General features: G+C 44.4%; 1 protein-coding gene across 1 annotated transcript in view; it reads right to left on the reverse strand.

Moving 5' to 3' along the window:
* The window catches only part of LOC124619259 (A disintegrin and metalloproteinase with thrombospondin motifs 1), a 474,635-nt gene that overhangs the window by 146,358 nt on the left and 300,716 nt on the right, over positions 1–27,561 (reverse strand). Inside the window, exon 5 of the mRNA XM_047145524.1 lies at positions 8,535–8,633. Within this exon, the coding sequence (XP_047001480.1) occupies positions 8,535–8,633 (99 nt within the window). The remainder of the gene's footprint in view (positions 1–8,534; positions 8,634–27,561) is intronic.

Raw genomic sequence — 27,561 nt, forward strand, 5'->3', positions numbered from 1 at the left:
TAAATTTAACTCTTTGCGCTCAGTATACTTATATTTCAGTTATCGAATCAAACCTTAGTTCTTCCCAGTGATATGGTTATATTATGGCCCTTTCCATCCACCCGCATCCCCATGACAAACCTTGACATATCAGTGTAACGATTCACTGCTTGATGTATCCCAGTAAGCAGGAACATAAACGCAAAACGAAGTCTCTGTCCTTGGACTCCACCTGTTAAATAAACGCCGCGAGGGGCAGCTGCACCGTCGCAGATTATGCCTTGGTGCTGTGGGACCAATAGACTCTGCAGATGTACGATAGGCAATGATAAAGTTTTAATTATCACCTTGAAAAAATTAAGTTTATTACATTCATTATTTTATTGTTTACGGGCACATGTCTGAGGTTCTGATACACTTTGAAATCTCAGCACAACACTACCGTAGCAAACGATTAGTAGAACCAAAACAAAATGGCTCAGTTCATTGATAAAGACAACTATCGTACGGTGATCAGTTTGTCGCAATTGAAGGCGAGCCACATTGCAAGTCTGGTGGATGTGTACGGAAAGAATGCACAATCATGTGACACAGTGGTTATGTGGTGCAGGGGCTTATAGTGAAGTCATTTATGTCTGAATTACGAAGAATCAAGTGGCACACCATATCTCCGTGAAGCACCGGGAATCGCAGGATAAGTGGAGGTCCTGGTTGTCAAAAACTGACAAAAAGAGGAGTTCAGCCACTGATCAGTTTCTAACGTCTTTCGCGACATGTTGAACATGACAAGGTCGCCGTCTGCTGTGTTACGCAACTTCTCGCACCCGCTGAGAGAGGCCGCTGAAATGCTGGAGCTTTGTCAGGCCAATCTAGAGGACTTCTTTAGCATCTGAATTACCGTGGACGAGTGCTGAGTGTATCACTACGACCCGAGACAAAGAAGTAAAGCAAGCAGTGCGAAAATGTGGATTCGCCACCGCGAACCATCATAGGGCAAGGTGATGAATATTTTTTGAGACTGCCATGGTGTGGTGCTAACAAAGTGTGTTTGTCAGGGCAAGAACTTACTACCAATACCTTCTGATCGGATTATAGGAGGCTGTCAAGGTGAAGCGACGCAGGAATAGCACAAGGTTCTTTTGTTTGTACTCTAGTTCATTTTGTAGAGGAGACAGCCACTCATACTAATTTTTCTGCACTATCAAATTTTGTCTCATCCAACGTATTCTCCTGATTCGGCAAACAGTGACTTCTTCCCGTTTCCTCGGACGAATAAACCACTGCATTGCAGACGTTTACAGAATTTTCAAAGTGAAACGTTTGCTGAGAAGCCAAAATGCAGGCTTGTACAGCTAAGGTCTCCGTCGAGTGATCATCATTGGGAAAAATGTGCTGCATTGAAAAACAAATAAGTAGAGAAGAACTACCAAAATCACAAAGTTTCACGGCTTCGGCTTGGTTTTTTCGAGGTAATGAAACTGTAAGACTACGTTTCATACGTCACAGCAAGTTAAAGTTCACATCCGCTTGCGTCTTCGTGGAATATTGAAGAGATGGTCAGGAGCCACAGGCAGGATGCGGCTTACTTGGACGGCTTAGCTGGAAGACCATCCCTTACACAGTTTTAATTTCTCTCAAAACTTCAAACAGATTTTCATTTTAGCTCGTCGTGTTAGAAGCTAATACACGTAGTTTTATAGCTCCACAACTGCTCGTTGGATTCTTCCATTTCTATTTCAAACAATCTCTATCAGCCGCGGCATGTTACGCTTCTCCTATCCATTCTTGACATAATCCCATGAGATGGTTCTCGACAATTTTCCACAGTCGGTAACTACTCACAGATGCTGCTAGAATTACTCCAGAAACAGAGACGTATGACGAAAGGTATTCATTTCCTTTAGTAATGATTCCCACAATGTGGTATCCAGCCTAAGGAATTAGTCGATCCTTAGCTAATGATATAGATCGTGCGGTTCACACACTGCTAATTTTACGTCTCTCCGTCGGCAAGAAACGTTTCATTACTATAGTATTCTCTTGTAGGTAGAATGTTGTTTTCCCTAAGGCTTAATTTCAAGTCCACAAGGGAAATGAAGACCTCAAGTTTATTCAAGATGTAAAAAAGCGCTTTGTATTTCAGACTCAGACACAAGAGAAGTCCTTGATGAATCGCGGAAACAACGTTTACGGATAAGTAAGATGAGGAGAAGCAGTAAAAGAAAAACACCCGAGGCGAGTTTTTGTCGCGTGCAACATTCCAGCGTAAACTGCAGGGGCTGGTATGTGAGACGGTCGCCCCTTTCCGCTCAGTGGCGAAGCGGCAGGAAGCGCGATTGTTTTGTTGTCTGTGGGAAGAGACTCAGACTGGTGCACGTTTCTCAGAACAAGCCTAAGTTCGTTAACCGTGGAATAACCTGCAAGGAAAGTGGCGGTCGTTGGGCTAGTCCGCGGCAGCCACTGGCAGGCTTGCGCCCGCGGTTCTCACTTACGACAGCGCGAATTGACGAAAGTTTCCTGCGTAATAGTAGGGGGCCAGTGCAGTACGACAGGCGCCGTCGAACAAGATTTAAATTTACGGGGGATTCTGTAGCGTAAGTCTGTTATCGTTCTCTAGGGAAGCGTTAGTAAATCATAACCCTCTGTAGTTTATCCACGTTGTTCTTCCTTTCGCAGAGTATTTTATTTCTGACGCTGTCAGGAGAGCCTGACTGACTAACTTCGCCTTACGAATGAAAAAAAATATTGTAGCTACTGCTTATTTGGAAAACAAGCTCACCGTCGACATGTTAGTCATCTCCTCAGAGAGAACACTCACCGCTTTGAAGCGCTGCAGATGGTGTACAATGGTGGCAGTCGGCCCCCACTGACGTATGTTATGGCAGTGAAGCGGTGAATGTCTAACATTCAGTTGTGTGGAATCAGCGCAGTAGCAGAGTTGATCTGTCACTTATGAACGTGCCCTTGACGACACTGTGGAGTTGGTGTACTAACGAAGACTGTTCAATGTGTCAACGAGGAAAACAACTTACCGACACTGGTCGCAAAAAGGTCCTAGCAGACAGGGGCCGTAGACGAACGTCACGCCTTGTCAGTGACAATTGGTTTGAAACCCGACAGTAATTGCTGCCGTCGTTGGATGCAGGTCATCTCAACCAGTTTTAAAGAGGACTCTGCAGAGGGAACTGCATGGCATGGGCATTTAGAGTCGGGTACTTCGCATAAGGCCGTTTCTCACAACGGCAGTCGGCTTACCGTGAATATGAAATGGCTCTGAGCACTAAGGGACTTAACATCTGAGGTCATCAGTCCCCTAGAACTTGGAACTACTTAAACCTAACTAACCTAAGGACATCACACACATCCATGCCCGAGGCAGGATTCAAAACTGCGACCGTAGCGGTCGCGCGGTTCCAAACTGTAGCGCCTAGAACCGCTGGGCGACCTCGGCCGGCGCCGTTTTATCCGCTGCCACCCCACCTTTCGCCTGCCGCTTGTTGGGAAATTGATTTGACGGAACGGAAAGAAGCCGCCCTCCGGTGACAGTTTAAGCGCGCCGGGCCGCCGCGGTATGCTTTCTCCAGCGCCGCGGTGTGCCGCGGCCTCGTCGCGGCTGCAGGTGTAAAGTGTCGCCGCTTCCTGCGACCGCAGCGCCCGCCGCAGCCGCCTTGACCCGAAAATACGCCGGGCGCTGGGGCAAGATGATCCAGCAGACCGGCCGCCTGCTCTCCTTCGTATGTCACGGGCGCCCGATGGGGGCAGTTCGACGTGCAGGTGCTGGACGGTAACACAGGAGCCCCGTCCGGCGGAAGGACTGTGTCACCTATCTCCAGCTACGGTGCTTTTCTAAACCAGCCAACCTTGGGGTTCGACTGCAACGATGCCAAGAAGACAAACTGTGCCTATGAACGCATGTCCTATGATGTCCTATTACTGAGTTGCAAACTGTACTGTTACCAGACGTACAGCACATCTGCAAATGCAAGTTTGAATTTCATTTCTAGAAGGCATCACTTAACACTTCCGGGCTGAGATGCCGTGGTCCGTACATAAGACTCTCACCTGACGTTTCGCCTTCGACTGCGGAAGGCATCCTCCGAGGACAATCGGCGAACTGCAACGAGAGCACGAGTGAGCGCCGTATATATAAGCCATCCAGAGGGGGCCGCTGTCAATGCACGTGACGTCGGCTGTGCTGTGATATCTGATATTGCCAACTTTCTCAATTGAAATTAATCGATAGTCACGCTGTTCCTGCAATGTTGACATCAATATCTTATCCAGCTTAATGCCTTCATCTTTTCGATTAAAATTATTGCAGTGTTTGGCAATCTCAATGGCCTCAGTTGTGGAAAGGTCTATATAGGCACAACAAAAAGAAGCGTCAACACCCACCTGGGTGAACATAAAAGGAACTGCCGCCTCGGACATATTGATAAATCGGCTGTAGCGGATCATGTGTTTCAGGAAGGGGATCATGAAAGAAAGTTTAGTGAGACGACCGTCATAGCAAAGACGTCGCATTATTGTGCGCGAATGTACAGAGAGGCCATTGAGATTGCCAAACACTGCAATAATTTTAATAGAAAAGATGAGGCCATTAAGCTGGATAAGATATGGATGTCAACATTGCAGCAGCAGCGTGACTATCGATTCATTTCAATTGAGAAATTTGGCAATATCAGAGATCATAGCACAGCCCACGTCACGTGATTGACAGCGGCGCCCTCTGGATGGCTTATATATACGGCGCTCACTCGTGTTCTCGTTGCAGTTCGCCGATTGTCCTCGGAGAATGCCTTCCGCAGTCGAAGGCGAAACGTCAGGGGAGAGTCTTATGTATGGACCACGGCATCTCAGCCCGGAAGTGTTAAGTGATGACAACACCTGCCGTGAAAGTCTTCATTCTATGATTAATTCTAGAAGGGCTTCTCCACTAAACAGTCCACTAAAGATTTCACGGACAGAGAATTAAAGCAACTGAACGAAAAAATTTGACACACTACGATTTTCTATGTGTCTAAGTCATTGTCCGTTTTAAGGTATAATGAGTACGTAGAACATTTTATATTTTAATAATAGGCAGTAGAAGTGTCATGTTAGATAGCTCACGCAGTGCTCATAACGAATCTACATGTGGGGCGGGGGCCATATTACCGCTGGTTTTAAGAGCACAGTGCCTTTATCAATTGTACTCGTTGACGAAGCATGCAGTGGCCGGTGAGTCTTACTTTCAAGTTTTCGATATTACGACACGTCTTTTCTGGCAGCTGGGGCACTGTCGAGTCGCGCCGACATTATTGGCAATAGCCAGCACACGGAGCCATCAGTGGTGCAGAGGTGGAAATTCAAATAGGCCGCGTTAACATCCCGTCGCGGGAAATTAACGCGTGAAAATTAAAGTCGGAAATGTTTAAGTAGTTATATCGAGCTGTTGTTCGCCACCGGTGGCTGTGTGGTCAACGCGACAGAATGTCAATCCTAATGGCCCGGATTCGATTCCCGGCTGGGTCGGAGATTTTTCTCCGTTAAGGGACTGGGTGTTGTGTTGTCCTAATCATCATCATTTCATCCCCATCGAAGCGCAAGTCGCCGAAGTGGCATTAAGTCGAAAGACTTGCACCCGGCGAACGGTCTATCCGACGGGAGGCCCTAGTCACACATTTATTTATCGAGCTGTTTATTATTTGATATAAAAAGGCTGATTAGAAAAACTAAACCGGGTAAAGCTTCACATTGAGCAGAAGCAAATTTATGGGGGAGATGCCAGGTTAAGCAAATCGTGTGAATAGCAGTTGTTAGTGCGGATGCCAGCTCGAGGAATAACTTATAGCCGACCTTACGATACTTATAATCAGATTCATACTGAACCAACATGAACGAACTGTGTCTTTTCTGGAATAAATGCACTTTGATTTGTGAATAGTATCAATGTGAATGAGAATGTCATAGTTAAACGTGTTCTATCGTTTCAAGATTAATAAACTATGTCAGTGGACATTGTCTTTTGTCGTAGAGCATCCTTGTCATCTCTGATTATTAATTTTTGTGCCATTTAATTACAGGCACATAACATCCAGTAGGTACACGATTTCATCATTTTGCCGGACTTGATCTCTTTGTCAGTTGTCTCCCTGGGAACGATGCAAGTGCCTTCACATTAAATGTACTGTAGTATTACGTGAAAAATGGAGGGAGAGCATTTATCGTGCTCCACGAGGTTCAATATTGGGACATACATGACGACACAATCACAATCCTTTCAACTCGAGTGAAGCCTTAATTATTTTAAACGACCATGCAGTCAGCAATACCTGGAGTTACCTCATATTCCAAAAACTAGAACTGGTGGTAAAATTATGATGTGAAAGAGCATTGCCACATAAGACGAAAAGAAGTTGTCGGCACAGCGGTAAAGATGACAGGGCGCAGTGCGAGAAAGTAATTACGACCAGGTTCTGCACATAGACCTACTCCACATGGTCGGCTACAAATTATAACCAGTTTGAACAGCAAACTGCGTGTTTCATACCAGTACATGGGACGTCGCTATGCGGAAATTATTGCGAACATTCCACCACGGCCGTGAAATGGCTGTGGCGTGTAACGCAGTAGCTTTCGCGGTACTATGTTTCGTTTTCGCTTAAAGCAAGTCAGATCTAGACAGCACCTTCATCGACTGTAGAGGACTGAACCACTCCTGTGCGAGTGCGGACACCGAAGCATATCAGCATCGCGTGTCCTCGGTAGTCACAAGAAACAATTGGTACACCCACAGCGTGTAGTGAAGTGTGGACAACAGAAGCCCAGTAGTATGAAGACTTCATCAGCAACAAATGTTATGGTGTTAACCAATGGATTCCTGCTTCCGGAATGAGTCTTACACTCTGCAGCGGAGTGTGTCCTGTTATGAAACTTCCAGCCAGATTAACACTGTATGCTGAATAGGGCCTTTATTAGCCGCGTCTTTCTTGGAGAGTGCTGTTACCTTATGAGCAGTCCAGGCTCTGATGACACCCGTCCACAGAGCTTCAATTCCACTTGTACATTTCTCCTACTTTCCAAATTACATACAAATTGTCTTGCGTTCTGCACTGTAATAATGCCGCTGGAAGGAAGACTACATGGCGGAGAAATGGTTTAGGCACAACCTAGGGTTTTTTTTCTTTATTTGTCTTTTTCTCCAGATTGAAACTTTCACCCTTTAGCAAAGTGTGCTATGGTGCACTGACAGAATGTAGTTCGGGGCTCGTGTGTCGTGCCCGCATAGCTCAGTTGCTAAAAAAAATAATCACAAAAATCAATGTTCCGGGTACGAGCCCGGGGACTGCGTTAAGTTTTGATCTGCCAGGGCGTTTTACATGGCCAACGGCCGTGCCGCAGTGGTAAGGGGGGTTCCCGTTAGATCACCGATGTTAAGCGCTGTCTGGCTGGGCTACCTCCAAGAGGTAGCGTATGTACTCCGCATTATACTTTTCAGTGCATGACCGAGGGTGCTTCGTTACAATATTATGGATCTTCTGTTCATTCCATTCGTGTATTGAGGAAGAAAAAAAAGACTGTCTATATATCTCTGTGTTCACCTAATCTCTTTCATCTTATTCGCATGATACCTACACGAGATATTCGACGCTGACGGCTTAATGATCGCACAGTCTTTTTCGATTCATTATCTCTACATTGATGCGACAGGATTTCGCGATAATTGCAGCGTCTTTCTTGTAAGGACTCCTATTTAAGTTCCGTGCCATCCCTGTCAGACTTTGATACTGGTTATACCTACTTGTTACGATCCTAGCAGCGATTCTCTTAGTTCGTTCGATGTTAGTTGTCATGAGTCCTGATAACGCTGGAACAATACTCTAGAATTGGTCGCTCTAGCTTATTTTACCTGATTTCCTTTATAGATACATCGCTCAATTCCAGAATCATTACAACAAAACTAAGTCTTCCTTTCGCGTGCCGTAGAAATGAATTGACGTAATCCCATTTCATATCGCTTCTTACCTCTAAATACTTACACGATGTGTTGTGCTGAATTTTTTCGCTAGTAATCTTGTTCATTCTCTTTGTTACGGACATTATGTGTGTGTGTGTGTGTGTGTGTGTGTGTGTGTGTGTGTGTGTGTGTATGCGTTTGTGAGCAGGTGTTACGCTTATCTCTGGAATGTAATTTGTGTAATACATTATGCTCGATCTTGATGTATTAATGGTTTGGTGAATGGGTGATGTCCGAGGACCAAGAATGAAGATAAAAAATCTCACATAACGTAACTGATGTTAGTTTCCATCCGGCCGGACTACCTGTTCCTTCCATTTCAGTTATAACGTGCACATGTGTCGTCGTCCCGTGGTAGACATCACGAAGACGGCGGTGCAGTTCTGGTACCGTTGGAAGTTTGGAATTAAGTCATTAATGATTTCGTTAGCTCGCAGCAGCTAATTATTAGGGCTTGGTGCGGATATTAAAACTACGCCCGCGTGTTGCCATTACAGTGCTGTTCCCCTTGCAAGCACGATGTGACGTCGGCCGGCCAGTAGTGGGCTGTACTCACCAGCAGGAGTTTGCCGTCGGCGGCGTCCCGTCGCAGCAGCAGCGCCGCCTGGTTGTCCTCATCTTGGAACACGTCTCCCAGCGGCTCCTCATCCGCGTCCTGAAACGTGAACGTCACACCGTTACTAAAAGAATAGCTGGAGAATAAAACTGGACAAGTAGCGTTCAGAGAACTTCAGCCTAAATGTCCCCCAGAACTTAGAACTACTTAAACCTAAGTAACCCAAGGACATTACACTCATCCATGCCCGAGGCAGGATTCGAACCTGCGACCATAGCGGTCGCGCGGTTCCAGACTGAAGCGCCTAGAAGCGCTCGGCCACACCGGCCGGCAGCAGTGACATCTGCAGCAATTTGCGGAAGGGGTGCACTTCGGTCACATTGAACGATTCTCTTCAGTCGTCGTTGGTCCCATTCTTGCAGGATCCTTTTCCAGCCGCATCGATGTCGGAGATTTGATGTTTTACCGGATTTCTGATATCCATGGTACACTCGTGAAATGGTCGTACGGGAAAATCCCCACTTCATCGCTACCTCGGTGATGCTGTGTGCGATCACTCGTGCGCCGACTATAGCACCACGTTCAAACTCACTTAAATCTTAATAAGCTGCCATTGTAGCAGCAGTAACCGATGTAACAACTGCGCCAGAGACTGGTTATCTTTTGTAGGCGTTGACGACCGTAGCGCCATATTGTGCCTGTTTACGTATCTCTGGATTTGAATACGCATGCCTATACCAGTTTCTTTGGCTCTTTGGTGTAAAACTTCATGACTTTCCTAAGTAGAAGGTGACAACTAGAGAGGTTCTCTCGCCCGTGGTTTTGCTGATTCCGACGTTGGCTTCGTTACTTAATTACGGAAGTGTAGATTTTCACATAAGCGGGCGGAGCGACGACAACCCGACAGCGCCGCGCTCGCGCCAGCCGTCGGCTGCCCTTTCGCCGCCTCCTCGCCTCGTCCCCCTGTCCGCAGCAGCGCCTTCGCGCGACCTCCCCTGCGTTTGTTTCGCCCGAAGCCTGACAAGCGACGACCAACTGGGCGGGTTCCGCCGTCATCGCGATACCACGCCGCTACCCGGACTGCCGTGCCGTGGTGCAGACATAACTTTTTTTTTAACGGTTCCTTTTGAAGGCTGCGCCGGCCGTCACGGGTCTGCTCTACAGCGCCGTGACCGGTCCTATTAGTAGTTACCGCTATCCGCTACGATCTGCAAATACGGTTTTCGTCCTTGCGGCGAAGTAATTTTTGTTTCCTCTTCAAACACAGTAGAGAACAAGTAACGCTACACTACAGACAAGGAAATCGTTTGGGCCCAAAAAGCTCTTTTTTTTCGGAATGCCAGTAGAGTCTACGATTGTTTAATGACTAGCCTCGGAAACTTACTTAAGTTAGATAATAAAATAAATTTTCATCGATTAATGAGAAACATTATACGAGCGGATTAGTGAAAGACAAGAGAAGTCAGAAGCCTGCCTTTCAGACAGTAGTCGAGTCCACGCCACATCGTGTTGCGACACTTCTGCGTGCTCGTGGGTCCCTACACGATATGAGCAGGTGTAGTAATTTCTTTGGCTCTTCGGTGTAGTAATAATTACAGTAAATTGACAGGGACAAAAAACCGAATTAGATCAGAAGAACTTGGCCTAAACCGAGAAATCAACTGACAGCAAAAGAGTAAAACAAACGTGGGCACAGAGGGAGGTCGATCAGTGTTTCTAACTACCTTGTACAGTCCTAAATGAGCTCGTTCGCTCAAAAATCTGAACATATAATCGGATGTGAACATTTCTATTCTTCGTTCCTTCAAGGATCTGAAGAAGTACGTCTCATTTCCGAAGGGTGAAACCTACATTTTATAATACCTTATCTCAACGATTTCAGAATTAGCACGGCATAACATAGGTAAAAAATCTATGATGTTTCTTGCGAAAACTAACTCATCTTAGCATCTGCATGTTCACATTTAGTCGTGGCGTATCTGAAGTGGTCAACTTTTAGCTAAGTTCCCTTTGTTAGTCGTTTTTAGCACTACGTATATTATACACAGTCAGTTCCACAAGAAAGTGTATGCCGTTATCTCTGTGAAGAAATAGACAATATTGTAAATATACATTTACATGAAAATACATATTATTACGAATTGCACAATTACCTAATAATTAATCCAATCGCCGCCATTATCGGCTATAGCTTAACACCTTAGCCCTCTCTCAGGTAAATCATCCACGTTTCCATCCTCTAAATATCGTTTGACCCACTTCGCAACGAATGTCTTTGACTTGTTAAGAATGTTAGCAGTAGCTCCATATGAGAGCTTTGGTCCCTTTGGATGATGTACAAGGATCACTGCCTCGCGACGTTTCAGATACTTTGCACTCATTTTAAGCTGCAACAGACAAAACAAAACATTCAACTCTCACACTGTTTATCTATACGCTGTGCAAAAGCGTATTGATTACAGATTCGAGTCCACTACCAGAGATGTCGCTGCGGACGTTACATTCGAAATTATGGCGTACACTTTCTTGTGGAACTGACAGTTTTATAACAATTTCGGAATAGCTCAGTAAATTGTGACAATGTGACATTACAAAGAAATATGTTTTTAGTAATATTCGCGATATTATCGAGATTATGTAGTACAACTGTTAAATGCTGCAAAACAGAAACTTTCGAGGCGTTCATGAATAAAGAACTTCGATTTAATACAATGGAATCGTATTTCAATAGGCACAGAACACTGAAGGAAAACTCCTGTAGAACACAATTAACAACTGCACAAGGCGAAGATCGGCAATGAAAAACTCAAGTAGAATGCAATTAACATCGACCACGCACGGTTGCAAAGGCACATTTTAGCGTCAACTGCGCTAATAACTTCCAATTGCTGTTAACTACATGTAGCTTGTTCCGGCGTAACCACAAGCGCCGACACGCAGATGAAGAACGCAAGAGCAGAGAACGCTGTGAGACGACGTCAGCCAATAGCACGCTGACTATGACGTCATCACGACAGGAGCCGACTCTACAAGAACAGAACATAAGCGCCACTTCTGACAGCCTCGACCGGACGGTAGAAGGCGGACACTAGAAGATCCGGACTAGAAGAGAGCACCAGAAGAACTGTTACTTGTGATCCATATCCACTACTTGCATGGATATTCTATATAGCGAAAGACATTGATTATATGCATGTCGCCAATAGCTTGCGACATGACATTGTAAACCAAAGTTAAGTATTGTCAGTCTACTTTATTGTCACTAACAGTGGATTACAGTCCTTGTGGTAATTAGCCTCAAGTATACCTATGGTACGTTACAGAAAGAAACCTCATGCACAGAACATGCCCTGTTGCTTTATACATTTATTACCCGTGGAACAGGTACGAATTCGAATAAATCATTGTGGACTTTCAGTTCTTTAGAGTCAACAGTCTCATTTGTTTCACTTCTTCCTGCTGTGAACGTGAGTTAGAAGAATTTCAACTGTGTGTGGTATACACCCTGGAACGGTGATCTGCCAGAGCGACTACGTGCGGATACCTGCGACAGAGAAACCGGCTACGCCTCGATCAAAGGTGCAGATCCGTACGGAACGAAGAAAACGACTGGCCATTCCCTGTGCAAGCTGTTTAGATGTTATCTTTTCAACTGTGGTTCCAATCTCGAAACGTGAACCCGGCAACGGATACGGCGGTGACAGTTGCTTTTCGTGGTCTGTTTTTCACATAGAGTTTCAAAAACAAAAAAATTAATGGTCCTTGTCTTTCTTTCGATCTGCTTGTAGTAACTGTCAGGGTGTTAAACAATTACTGTAGGTCCTTGACGAAGGAAGTGCTGTGCCATTTGATCATGACAGCGTAGTTTTGTTTTTTGTTAGCATGTACTGCAAATTTCTCACCGTCTCCTCTTATATTTATGGTGTACGTGTTTTTTTTATAGAGAAGAAACTGAGTGGCAGCTGTATGTGATATAATACCTCGAGGTGGTAAGCCCAACACAACGGAAATCTACTCGACATCATGGATGTTGTGAGTAATAGTATTTCTTTTCGCTCAACTAATGAGAAATTAAGTTACTCGATTTTACAGTATGGTTGTGAATCTGTGAGTATTCGTCGTCTAACTATAGTATGCATTCAGGGAACTCTTAACTTGCACATAACATGAAAAGAGAATAAGAAGAGAGCGTATAGGTCCCAAAGTGACAGTTCTGTAGAGACATTAGAAGATAAGACGAACCGTAATTTTACGGAGATCCAAACTCAGGAGTCCCCCATAGTTCAGAAACTGAGCTGCAGGAGCTTCTTAGCAGAGTATATAATGCAGTAATAAACAAGTGGAATGTAACACGATGGCAAGCCGCTGGTACTATAACGTGCAAACTGCTCCTCCAACAAGAGCGTTGTTTCAGGTTAGACTTGCAACAGATGATGTCAGCGGTGAAGAGTTTTCATCGCGGAAACATCCCCTGTCACCTTCACAGGGAAAACATTAAGAAACACACTAACCCGGTCGTGATATTCAACATGATAAGTTAATTTAACTAATATATTCTTTTCGTGAGAGTTGTATAGCGAACAGCAGTCACTTTGTGTAAGACTAAGCATTTTGAAACATCAGTTACCCTCTAATATTAAGGCTATCAACGAAACATAAAAGGCAAAATCTTGCAAAATTATCATGGACTCTTAGAGGTAACATAGATGAATAAATTGTCAGTTAGCCCCCTCCATATCCCCAACCACACATAAAGAATATGCTGTGATATGAAGCTACCCATCCGAGGAACAGTACGTCAAAATCTAAGACGTGTTTTCTGTTTGAAAGAAGGATGACCGGAGTTTAACGTCCCGTCGACGACGTGGTCATTAGCGAAGGACCCAGACTCGTATTAGGGAAGGATGACGGCCTTGTCCTTTTCAAACGAACCCTCGCGATACTGTAAATGGAGCCAACTAATGAAATTTGGCGAAAGTTTGGTTATCTTCAAATAGGTCGAGTTTCAAGTACCCAGGTCCCGTGTTAGCGATGCTGTTTTCGAGGCATTAGCACTAATACCAGTAATTGCACTATTCGGCTGCTGATGAAATTAACCGATGGGTAACATTCAACTGTAAAGAATACTGTGGTACAACCGATAGCATATTATTTTGGTAATCGTATTCTGCCCAGACTGCACTGTTGATGAGGAGGTATGCGCAGCATCACGTAGCGTGGCATCAAGAACCCAGTCAGTGCTCTGTGGAACAGCGGAGGAAGCGATGATTCACAGCACAGGGCGTGGCTGTCAGTGGACAGATTCCTTGCGATCGGTAGTCTTGCTTTCCAGATCGTGATATGTCGATGGTAATTTCAACGGACGCAGACAATCAGTTTTAGTCGATTTCAAAATTTACAGTGGTGTTTCTGAAACATCCTAGACAATAGCACGGTTCAGGTATTGAGACAACGATTTGTATTCGAACATGAAGTGTTGCTCCTGACAGCGAAACAAAGAAACTACGTCGTGACTCGAACAGAAAAAATGCTTGCCCTGCTCAAAGTAGTGACCTGAACTGCGCAGCGTATCTTTGCGAGGAAACAGAATATCGCTCGAGTAGAAAATCACCTAATCCAAAATACCGACTAGAAATAGTTGCGGGAGAAGAATGGAAGTAAATACCGCCTGCGGCGTGCGAGGATTCAGGGAAATCCTTACTCGAAGATGAAACGGTGCAATAGCAGCAGAAGGAGGCTACATATTGTTTTAGTTACGTAGTCGACATCTTTGCCACCAATCAATGTCCGAAACCACTTGGTCACAAAGTGTATGTCTGTCAAATAAATGACGAAATCGTCAACTGCATGTCTAAATAGACAAGAGTTTATTAATCAGAAGTAAGCTTAGCCATGCTTAACCAATGCAAAGAAAAATATTGTTGCTAAACGGGGAATTAACAATAAGACGAGGATAACAATGGCTGATTGTTGTATTTCTTAAAATAGGATGAGGGTATGTTATTTTTCGTGTCGGGTAATAACAGTACGGTAAGGTATCTTCATTTTGTTTCTATTGTCGTTCCAGTTCACTTCAGGATCATGCCATAATCACTCTATTAACCTCGCCATAATCGATTCATACCCTCGTTCTTGTATAATGTGTTTCTAATGCGTACAGGTCTATGCTACATGAAATTCACGAAAAAATAAAAATCCTACTACATATACCAGGTTGATTTACGCAGAATGTATGACTAGATTTGATTCGATTGACTCTATTTCAATTTATTGCGTGTTAAACAGGTTCATGTTGAGGGGAAAGGGTGGAGCGTTTGTGTGGACACGGCGACTCGGCGTTACACAAGCAGCCGCCATTTTTCTGACCGCTCCGATTCGTTAACGTGATTTCTTTCGGTTTTTATGTCAGATACGAACCCCTTTCACTCGGCCTGCCGCAGCGAATGTTGTCGCTCTCGACGCGGAGTACGACTGGAAGTTATCGGACGAAAGCATAGACAAACAGCGTTAACCTAGTTTTGCTCAAGGACAAACTGTGGCTGACATTTGAAAGATTTTCTTTCAAATATAATTTATGAATAACTTATCGAAAGATTAGTGGTAAATAATCTAATATGTCTGCTTATAATGAATCTCCAGATTTCACAACAGTTATGGAATCCTTTAATTAAGAACTCAAAGTTATTTATCATTAATTATCGAATACCGTTTAAGCCCAAGTTTCTCCAACAAGTAATTACCTCTCCGGAGGGGCAAGGGTGAGTCTATTTACTTTAACGAGTCTTGCTATGGATACTATTAAAAAAAACCGCCACGGAGTAGAAAATCTGAAGCAGACAGTATTGCATAACGTACTCTGCAGCTTTAATTAATCTTCATCATCGAGAGCCGGCCAAAGTGGCCGTGCGGTTAAAGGCGCTGCAGTCTGGAACCGCAAGACCGCTACGGTCGCAGGTTCGAATCCTGCCTCGGGCATGGATGTTTGTGATGTCCTTAGGTTAGTTAGGTTTAACTAGTTCTAAGTTCTAGGGGACTAATGATCACAGCAGTTGAGTCCCATAGTGCTCAGAGCCATTTGAATCATTCATCATCGAGCAGTGTGACACCGTGGTTAAGACACTCAACTTCCATTCGACGATGCAAGTCACCATCCTGCCATCCAGATCTAAGCTTACCATGGGTTCCCTAAGTAACTCAAGACAAATGGAGGGCTATTTCTTTTGAAAATATCTCTCTAGAATTCCTTCCCCAAAACAAACTTGCGCTCCTTCTCTAATGACCTCGTCTTGGATAGGACGTTAAACCGAAATATGCCTTCCTTCCTGCCTTCCCTTAAGCTCTACATCTACTTGTCTACTCTGCGAATCACACATAAGTGCCTGGCAGGCGGTTCATCGAACCACCTTCACAATAATTCTCTTTTATTCCACTCCCGAACAGCGCGCGGAAGAAACAGATACCTATATCTCTATATTTCGAGCGCTGATTTCCCTTGTTTATTATGATGGTCGTTTCTCCCTATGTAGGTCGGCGTAATCAAAGTTGGTGGAGAAAGTTGGTGATTGAAATTTCGTGAGAAGATCGCGCTGCAACGAGAAACGCCTTTATTTTAGTAAATTCCACCCCAAATCTTGTATCATGTCCGTGACAGTCTCTCCCCTATTTCTCAGTAATATAAAACGTGTTGCCCTTCTTTGAACTTTCTCGATCTACTCCGTTAATCCTATCTGGTAAGCAGTACTCCATAAGAGGACGGACAAGCGTAGTGTAGGCAGTCTCTTTAGTAGCTCTTTTGCATCTTCTGAGAGTTCTGCCAGCAGAACGCAGTCTTTCGTTCGCCTTCCCCACGACGTTTTCTCTGTGTTATTTCCAATTTAAGTTATTCGTAATTGTAATTCTTAGGTATTTAGTTAATTTGCGGCCTTTAGATTTGATAGTTTTGTCGTGTAACCGAAGTTTAACGCATTCCTGTTAGCACTCATGTGGATGACCTCACAGTTTCCTTATTTAGAAACATTTTCACATCTTACAGATATCTTATCTAAATCGTTTCGCAATTGGCTTTGATCTTCTGATGACTTTACTAAACGATAAACGACAACATCATCAGCAAAAAGCGTAAGACGGCCGCTCGGATTGTCTTCTAAATCGTTTATATAGATAATGAAGAGTAGAGGGCCTATGACACTACCTTGCGGGAACGCCAGAAATCACTTCCGTTTTATTCGATGACTTTTCGCCAGTTACTACGAACTGTGGCGTCTGTGACAGAAAATCACGAATCCAGTCGCATAACTGAGACTGTATTCCACAAGCACGCAATGTGATTACAAACTCCTCGTGAGGTACGGTGTAAAACGCCTTCTGGAAATCGAGGAACAGCGAATCAAGATATGGTTTACACTACGTTACTGCCAAATGTATACTGAATAGGCAAGTTCAAATGGTTCAAATGGCTCTGAGCACTAGGGGACTTAACATCTGAGGTCATCAGTCCCATAGAACTTAGAACTACTTAAACCTAACTAACCTAAGGACATCACACACATCCATGCCCGAGGCAGGATTCGAACCTGCGACCGTAGCGGTGGCGCGGTTCCAGACTGAAGCGCCTAGAACCGCTCGGCCACACCGGCCGGCTGAATAGGTAAGTCTTTAGCTCTCTTAATAAGGACGCAAAACCGGCCGAAGTGAAGGTTCCAAAGACGCTGCTATTATTATTTAAATTTAGCGACATTAAAACGGAACTCGTTGAATTTTATGAAAAAGACAGTGAACGAGGGCGTGATGAAAGGTAATGCTTCCGAATGTTTAATATGAAAACTCTTAAAGCATTTTAAATAGCAAAACTTTATTAATATCCTACATCTTTATTCCTTATGTCTACATATTATTCCTCAAGATAGTCAACCTGGCGACGAAAACATTCCTTTCAATGAGAGAACAGTTTGTTGATACCGTTACTGTAGAATGTTTGACTTTGTTGGCAGAGTTACTACCTCACCTCTGCCTGCACCGCTTCAAAGCTATGAAAGTTACGTCCTCGAAGGTGTTCTTTATATTTAGGAAGCAGATGAAAATAGAAGGGGGCAAGTCGGCACTGTATGGAGGACGATCGGTGACAGTGAACCTAAGGTGTCGTATTGTTGCAGACGTCGCAGCACTCTTGTGTGGTCTCGCATTGTCATGCTGAAGGAGAGGGTACTTAATGTGTGGACGAAATCCTCGAATTCGAAACCCGCACTCTGTTGTTCATGCATTGACATGCTTTCATGTGACATGCCATTTACACACAACAACTCGGAACCTCCTAACGACAGATGGTTGCAAATGTGTAGACATGACGAATATAGATGTAGAATATCAATCCCGTTCGTTTCGTTTAACGAGCCTTAAGGGTTTTCACGCAACAAATTCGGAGCCATTACTTTTCAGCACGCCCTCTACATCACCTAAAAAAAAGTAACTGTAATTACCGGTTTCGGCCAGTTATGTGATCTTCAGATCTAAAGTGCAGGGCGGTTGCCGCCACCAGCTACAGCTGGTGCGCGGCTTTACAACCCCACAGCGTTTCAAAATTTACTAAACTTCTTAGTTTTTCTGCTTATGTCACTTTTACTACCAAAAATAATTTTTCACGGTGCATCTGACAACGCGCTGCCATTTTCTGACTCTTACGATAATTCAAAAAAATGTTCAAATGTGTGTGAAATCATATGGGACTTCACTGCTAAGGTCATCAGTCCCTAAGCTTATACACTACTTAACCTAAATTATCCTAAGGACAAACACACATACCCATGCCCGAGGGAGGACTCGGAACTTCCGCCGGGACCAGCCGCACAGTCCGTGACTGCAGCGCCTTAGACCGCTCGGCTAATCCTCATATGACAATTGTCATCATGTGTAAAGCATACTTCTTTGAAGCGCAGGCGTCATTATTTCAGTTCAACTAAGCGATATTCGTAGCAAATACTTTCCGCTTATCGATAAAATTATGTACGCCTGAGGTTGGTAGTATGTTGGCGAAATACATCGTCGCAAATTATTTTCGGTTATAATTGTAACTCAAGGAAAAGGCTTTTGAAGTTTTGTAAATTATTGTTATTATTACTTAATGGTTGGTCGTTTAAAGAGCACGTTGAGCCATTTGTTAGCTGCATCCCTCTTGTCCTTCTCGTCTTCCCAAAATTTCTTCATTCTCCTTTCTGTACGTTCTTTGGGCGAGAGCATATGAGAATTGGTCTCATGTCAATAGTTAGTCCGGGTAGTTTCCTGTAGGTCAACAGCGACTTCTGTGACAGCTTTTGAGTGTCGGCTAGCAATCATTGGTTTATCCAATCCAATTTGTCGTGTGGAATATTTTAGATTCTCCATTCGTGCTTTCAGACGTCCGTCCGTAACTAAATACTTCGGTCAGATAATAGCTACACTTTTCTGCCCTTTATTTAATCCAGGTATCGCTTTAGACCATTGAGTGCGAATAGTTTTTCAATATCTATCGTTCCATTTTGTCAGCGACGTTGACTTTTGCGATTACTGATAATCTCGCAATAGAGCAGAGTGCTTCTGGGAAAACTATATGTCTGATAACGGCAAAATTTGTCTTTGGTGGACACGAATTTCCTGTTGTAACTGTTCTAGGAGATTATGTAAACTTTAAGCAGTATTTGTGTGCAGGTTTTATAGGCACTCTACCACAGTCAGTGTTTCCAGTAATTTCATTTGAGTACTGTTATTATTATTATTATTATTATTATTATCTACGACCTGCCCCGATAGCCGCGCGCGTTAGCATACCGCTTCTGGGATGTTCGGAGGTGCGTCGGCCCCGGATCGAATTCGCTCGGATGATTAACTGCGACCGACAGTGTGCCGGTCAGCCTGGATGTCATTTTTAGGCGGTTTCTCACATCGGACTTAGTGAATACCGGGATGGTACCCGCGTCCCGCCCCAGATACACGATTCGGAAATATTCAGATAACTTTCGCACGCCTAACATGGATTACACTGGACGCAGACAGACGAGGCACAGGAATTCCGTCCCGGGTGGAAAAAGGGCTGGCGACAGGAAGGAAATTCAGCCACCCTGTACCACTATTATCGCAAATCCGAAAGTAAACATACAGACCCCGGGAAGTTAGGGGATAAAGGCCAGGAAAGAGAAGAACCAAGATTATTATTATTTGCGGACTGGCTTGTCCATCGCATTAAACAATGAACAGTTCAAGAGACAGGCCATCAACGTCACAATTTTGTGGTCACGTTTCTGTATTCCTCTTTCAAAGGCTTGGTGGTACTAGAACTGTCGGACTGTTTTAGAGAAGTACGTTGCTCGGTACCAGTTGTCAAATGCCGGCCAGCGGTTCCACCGCGTTTAGGTTGACGAGATAGTATCTATCGCTCGCTGAATGTAAGGAGCGGAACAGCCCACAGGGACGCAGAGATATGTGTAGCGCAGTTACAAGAAGTCGCCGATCTGCGCGCGGTGTGGGCTGACTCCAACTGCCCGCTGCTAGGGTAGGCTACTCAGCAACTGACTTCTTAGGAATTCTTTTATATCTTGGGGAATACTCGACCCGCTACAACTCTCCGCCTGTTTGTAAATATACACTACTAGGAACCAGTGCCTTTTTTTCCTGGGCCGCAAATCCAGTTCCGGCCTTTTTAATATCCCTGTCTTCCGTATCAGAGGTAGGAGCATTAAGGTGACGAACAAGTAATCTCACAAAGGAAATCAGCACGAGGAAAACAGGGAGGATCGGCGATCTGATTAGCAACAAGGCACAATTATGAGTGAGCTTGATAAATATTATTAACTGTAATCTCAGATGTTAGTTAGTTAATAGTTAGTTTCGTGTGACATAGATCAAATTCGCAATAAATGTAAGGACGTGGGACGTGCCAACAGAACAAACGTAGAACAGTTATACATTGAAGCGCTAGGGAAACTGGTATAGGCATGCGTATTCAAATACAGAGATATGTAAACAGGCATAATACGGTGCTGCGGTCAGCAATGCCTAAATAAGACAGCAGTTGTTAGATCGGTTGCTGCTGCTAAAATGGCAAGTTGTCAAGATTTAAGTGAGTCTGAACGTGGTGTTATTGTCGATGCACGAGCGATGGGACGCAGCATCTCAGAGGTAGCGATGAAGTGGAGATTTTCCCGTACGACCATTTCATGAGTGTACCGTCAATATCAGAAATCCGGTAAAACATCAAATCTCCGACATCGCTGCGGCCAGAAAAAGATCCTGCAAGAACGGGAGCAACAACGACTGAATAGAATTGTTTAAAGTGCCAGAAGTGCAACACTTCCTCAAACTGCTGCAGACTTCAGTGCTGGGCCATGAACAAGTGTCGCGTGCGAACCACTCAACAAAACATCATCGGTATGTGCCTTCGGAGCCGAAGGCCCACTCGTGTGCCCTTGATGGCTGCACGACACAGAGTGTTACGCCTCGCCTGGTCCCGTCAACACCGATATTGGACTGTCGATGACTGGAAACATGTTGCGTGGTCGGACGACTCTCGTTTCACATTGTATCGACCGCATGGACGCGTACGGGTATGGAGACAACCTCATGAATCCCTGGACCGTGTGTGTCAGCAGCGGACTGTTCAAGCTCGTGGAGGCTCTGTAATGGTGCGGAGCATGTACAGTTGGAGTATATGGGACGCCTAATACGTCTAGATACGACTCTGACAGGTGAAACTTCCTGCATCCTGTCTGTTCACCTGCATCCATTCCTGTCCATTGTGCATTCCGACTCACTTGGGCAATTCCAGTAGGAAAATGCGAGACCCCAAACGTCCAGAATTGCCACAGAGTGGCTCCAGGAAGACTCTTCTGAGCTTAAACACTTCCGCTGGCCACCAAACTCCCTGGACATGAACATTGTTGAGCATATCTGGGCTGCCTTGCAACGTGCTGTTCAGAAGAGATCTCCACCTCATCGTACTGTCACGGATTTATGGGCAGTCCTGCAGGATTCATGGTACCAGTTCCCTCCAGCACTACTTCAGACATTAGTCGATTTCATGCCACGTCGTGTTCCCTCACTTCTGCGCGGGTGCTACACGATATTAGGCAGTTGTGCCAGTTCCTTTTGCTCTTATGTTTATATAAATAAAAAATAAATAAATAATGATTTTTATGTTGGTACATCTACAGTTTTTCCTTTAAAAGGACTGACTGTCTCTACATAAGAATTGCTCCATGGTACAGAGGAAGTTGTTAAGGGGAAACGTCTGTAATCTACATTTGAAAACAATTCTGCCATCAGTCAGATATTTTATTTCTGTGGATATAGCATCAACGAGTTGTATAGCTGTATTATTCACTCCATTCTGTGTGAATGTTAGATTCATTTAAGGGTACTCAGAGCATTTTTCCTTCTACTGCTGTACTTGTGAATAACTTTGTTATTCTCAAACTTAGGTGGGTTGTTGATAACAAATTTCGTAGGTGAATAAATGCAGTGTGAGATTGTGGTTAATATTCCCAACTGCTTAAAGAGATACCTCCAAAGTACACGTTCTTGAAGTCTACACATAATTCTAATTACTATGTTTTATGCAGTGAATACTTTTTGATTACACGAGTAGTTACCTTGAATATTGTGGTGTCACCGAAAGACACCACACTTGCTAGGTGGTAGCCTTTAAATCGGCCACGGTCCGGTAGTATACGTCGGACCCGCGTGTCGCCACTATCAGTGATTGCAGACCGAGCGCCGCCACACGGCAGGTCTAGAGAGACTTCCTAGCACTCGCCCCAGTTGTACAGCCGACTTTGCTAGCGATGGTTCACTGACAAATTACGCTCTCATTTGCCGAGACGATAGTTAGCATAGCCTTCAGCTACGTCATTTGCTACGACCTAGCAAGGCGCCATTACCGGTCACTGTTGATGCTGTAAAACATGTACCGTCACGAGCGATGTTTACCAATTATGGATTAAAGTTAAGTATTCCAGAAGCTACGTACTTTTTTTACTAGACTCAACTCCTTTAACTGTTCTAGACCTCACGCCAGCCTGCGTGAGCTTAAACGCGTGCCTTTCGGCTTCCTCCCAGTGGATTGGCTGTCTGGACAGTCCACAACAAATATTATCTAGTAAGACATCAATGAATGAAATTACGCTAAATATGTTAACTTATTGACTGCCATATCCCCAAAGTTGGTAATTATTCTGACGGCAAAAGTAGCCAGACTTACACGTTGTAGCAGGTTTACTATAGATATTTCCAGTTTCCGACAATAAGGACAACTGAAAATTTTCTATCCTATTTATTATTTCTTGTTGATATACTAGGTTAAGGGAAGCTGGGTTATTTATGAGAGTATAAAACTTATTGCTTGTGGTTAAATTATATATGACAAAGTTTAATTCAGTAAAATTTTTGATATTCTCCAAGTAAACACATTGGTACATATAGTGGTAGCTATCTCTTAATATAAACAAATAAGTGTTGTGCACTTTACTAGACGTGAAAGTGCAATATTCATTGATTACAGGATTATGAGGCACAAAGAGTGTCAGTCATGTCATGTTGAGCAGTGCGTCACCTCATTTCGAGGTGAAATCAGTGCATAGTAACGGAAATGGTACTTTGTGGTTCACGTGATACTCCGCAGATGGAGGGCGACCGACGAAAACACCTCACGTAACACGAGTCGCTGTATCCCGCGACTATATTCTCCACCGAAGGATGTCAGGAAGGAATATGTTCTATACCGTGATTTAAAATATAAAATTTATTTCTTGTATATGCCACGGCGTAAGGTTGATTTTCATTTTCCGCGCTGATCTTTGTTGCCGTTCGTTATTCAGATTCACATGTTCGTGAACTTTTACAGCTTCGTTTTCGGGAAAAGTTGTTGAAAGCGATATTTAGATGTGATCTAACATACTAATTAATGATTTCTCCTTATTGGGTCAACTGCCAGAAATATATCTGGTAAGTTCCTAAAAACATCGGCATTCGACCAAACACCAAGTCAGATGCTGTGTGACGGCGATTTTGCATCAGTCGGGTCGATGATACCGCTTGGAATAAGAACAGAGTATAAAGCACTTCGAGGAAATAGACCACTGTTTGAAGAAACATTTAAATATGCAACGGAAGGATACGATCGTGCGGACTATCTTCGCAGACATACGATTGATTCCACGTTTATTTCACGAATAGAACCCAGTTCGTTATACTGGCTAGCAAGTATTCTAAAGAAACGTCGGGTGTTGCCCAAGGAAGCGTCATATAGATGTAACGTTCTCAATATACATAAACGATAAGCCAGATATCATTGGCAGCATTGTAATGGTTCAAATTGTTCAAATGACTCTGAGCACTATGCGACATAACTTCTGTGGTCATCAGTCGCTTAGAACTTAGAACTAATTAAACCTAACTAACCTAAGGACATCACACACATCCATGCCCGAGGCAGGATTCGAACCTGCGACCGTAGCGGTCGCTCGGCTCCAGACTGGAGCGCCTAGAACCGCACGGCCACTCCGGCCGGCGCAGCATTGTAATATTGTTCACTGACGAGGCTGTTGTGACATGAAATTGTTGTTGTCCGCCGATCGTAAAGATGTAGAAAGACTTGGGCGAAATTTCCACTTGGTGTAATGAATTGCAACTTTTTCTAAATGGGGAAAAATGTAAGTTAACGCCTATAACAAAGAAAAGGGTTCGTATAGTATCCGCTGAGAGCATTAGTGTTCAGCGGTTTGAGCACAGCATATCGCACACGTATTTAGTGACAGCGTTAAGAAGCGATATGAAATGCAACAATCGCGTAAAATGAGAATTACAAAAGGCGAATGGAAGACAGACTCGTTGGAAGGGTTCTAGGAATGTGCGGTGCATTTTTAATGCAAACCTCATGCAAGAAGCTAGGACGACTAATTCTAGTCTTTATCAGGTATGCGTTACAACAGATATGGAACGGTTTCAGAGAGGTGCTGCTAGGATCATAACAGCCCGGTACAGTCCGTAATGAAATGTGACAAGAAGGTCTGGGGAACTTAAATGGGAAGAAAGGTGTCGTATGCTTTGCGAAACCGTGCGGAGCAAGTTTGAAGAACGTGTATCCGAGGGAGACTGTACTGCCGTTCTGCTGCCATCATCTTGTATGTTGCATAAGGAATAAGATATGAGAGATTAAGTCGCTTATAGAAGCTTGTAGACAGTCATTTTTCCCTTCCTCAATACGCAAATAGAGTAGTTCAGGGAATCGCCAGTATTGGGGGAGGCATCCTCTGCCATGCACTGCACAGTAGTTTGTGGAGTGTAGATGTAGATGTAGAAGTGATTGAGGGAGCATCTATAGCTTCGCTCAACAGAGTCACGACCTGACACCGTTAACGTCTCTATATCAAAGCAAACAACTTTAAGCACTCTTCCACAAGCGGCAGTAACGAAGTGGTAACGAGCAGACGATGTAAACCAGACGACGTCGTTTAGGGCAATGGACGGTGACAGCGCTGTGGTACAGGAAGTGTGCGACAAGTCGGGTGCGGGGCCACCGTTTCCCAACGAGCTCTGTGCAGTGCGTGTCCGTGCGCGAGAAACGAGGTCAACCCTCAACGGCCAACGTGTTCCCTGGAGCGCGTAAGCGCTTGCCTTCAGCTCACAACGCAGCGGAAGTCGTTCCGCCTCGAAGGACGGCCGAAAAATTTCCCTTAGCTTTTCCGTACACCCATAACAATTGGTCGGCGCCGGATATGGAATTTAATCAAGGCTGCCTCAACACAAAGAGGGAGACCCAATATGAACAAAGACAACTAAGATTTCAGTCACCTCTCAGAGCAGGTGAACATCAAGAGCTATACGTTACGCTGGAGCTGGAGACTGGAACAGTATTGGCGCTGATGATGTCAGTGGACGTTACTGTGGACATAGCCGCTATCGCGTCTGGCTTATGTTGGTAACCTAACAGATTCGGCGTTCGCGCACTTTTTGAGTACAAGGAATAAGAAGTCTTCGAAACCTTGCGTTTTGTTAGATGTTCCGTCTGTTTTCTGAATCATACATGCGATCTCTCTCTCTCGATATGAATTCAGACTTGCAAGCTCACAGGTGTAAAATTTTTCTCAGAGAAAAATATTGGTATATGTTGACCACACACACACACACACACACACACACACACACATTATTGCATTATTTAGGAGCTATCAAGCAGACATGAATTTGGGTTTGTTGGAAGTTAATTTTACTATCAGCTTCTTCGCATTTCTGCAGGCCGGAGTGGTCGAGCGGTTCTAGGCGCTACAGTCTGGAGCCGCGCGACCGCTACGGTCGCAGGTTCGAATCCTGCCTCGGGCATGGATGTGTGTGATGTCCTTAGGTTACTTAGGTTTAACTAGTTCTAAGTTCTAGGGGACTGATGACTTCAGAAGTTAAGTCCCATAGTGCTCAGAGCAATTTGAACCATTTCTTCGCATTTCTAAGTAAATTTATGGCTGAATACGTCTCTCCATTTGGTGTTACACTGAGACTGAGTGATGGATAGAAAAAGCAAGTTGTCCTTCAATTTTTAAATTTATGAGTTTTATTGTCGTTTCTAAACTGTAATTATTTGTTGATAATTAACTTCATAAAGAAGCAAGTGTAATCTGAGGTGACTGTCAATAAGCCCAGCTGTTTCATCAAGTCTACGAGTGGTTAAAAAATGGCCACTGCATATTACCGTTGAGAACTTGATTTTTCGGAGCGACATTTTTGGATCCCCCATATCTTCCAAATCGATAACCACTTCGTCTTCTACAACGTAAACAGACAGCTCTTTCCTTTAGAGGGCATCAGTATGCTCTCTCCGCCTGTCCACTCCCTCGCCTTTGGATTTAGCTGCACCATTCATTTTGCACACCTAGAGTTGACGAAACCCTTATATGAAACGAAACTTTCTGACAGATTTGGACTGTGTGCTAAACGGGGACTCGAACCTCGGATCGCTGCCTTACGCAGACAAAGTGAGGTACCAGCGGAAGTAGAGCTAACGGGAGGGCCGTGAGTCGTGCTGGGATAGCTCAGTCGATGAGCACTTGCTCGGTTCGATTCCATTCCGGCACACAGTTTTAATCTCCCAGGAAGTTTCAATTCAGCCATACTCGATTGCAGCATGAAAACTCTTGTTATCTGAGTCAGTCTTATCAACCAACAGAAACCACGAATTCTTCATTTCCAGTTAATCCGTGTCTGTTCGAATATGAGACAAATATTTCTGGTCACTCCCCTTTGCTAAGTAAATGTACAAGCGAACAGGCGGTTATGTACATTGCTAGTGGAATCAATACTTGAAGAACTACTTGCTGTAGAAGTACTGTCCGCAGTGACGTGAAAACGCGAAACGTGCGTCAGCAGCTAGTGGGAGGCTACCCGGAGCAGGGGCGAGAGAGCTGGGGCTTCCGCTAGAGATTACACCCGCATACGCTGGGGCGCCGCGGTGTCGAAACGCGGCCACATTCCGGTTCCGGCTCGTCCCAGAGCCGGCGACATTATACTCTGTTGTTTCCTGTATGCTAACTGCCGTCTCACCCACTCACCCTGACGCAACCACCCGGGCACTGGAATTTCCGTAGAGAAACTACTTACGCGCTCGTAGTTTCCACACGACCTGACGTAGTGTTTCGACCATTGAAACTTGTATGCTCTATTACGATTTACGAAGGAGACTGCAAAAAGTGTATCGTATTTTACGGACTATAAGACGCACAATTTTCTTCGAAAAATTGCCTCCAAAATTCAGACACGTCTTATATTCGAAATTAATATAAAAATGTCAAGTGTTTGATTTAAAATTCCCGCCAGTCTTAAAAATGGCCATATATTCGATGCCGCGGGGAGCCTATCTCTATGTGGCAACATTGGATTCAACAGGTAGCAGCAGTGCACCGATGCGACGAACATGAACTGCAGGGATTCACAAGCTTGCTAATACTGTCTCCCTCCCACCGTGCCATCACAAACCCAGAACACTGCCTAGCCTATGATGCGTCATTGCAGTCTA

Source organism: Schistocerca americana, chromosome 6, assembly GCF_021461395.2.
Source record: "Schistocerca americana isolate TAMUIC-IGC-003095 chromosome 6, iqSchAmer2.1, whole genome shotgun sequence".
Taxonomy (NCBI): domain Eukaryota; kingdom Metazoa; phylum Arthropoda; class Insecta; order Orthoptera; family Acrididae; genus Schistocerca; species Schistocerca americana.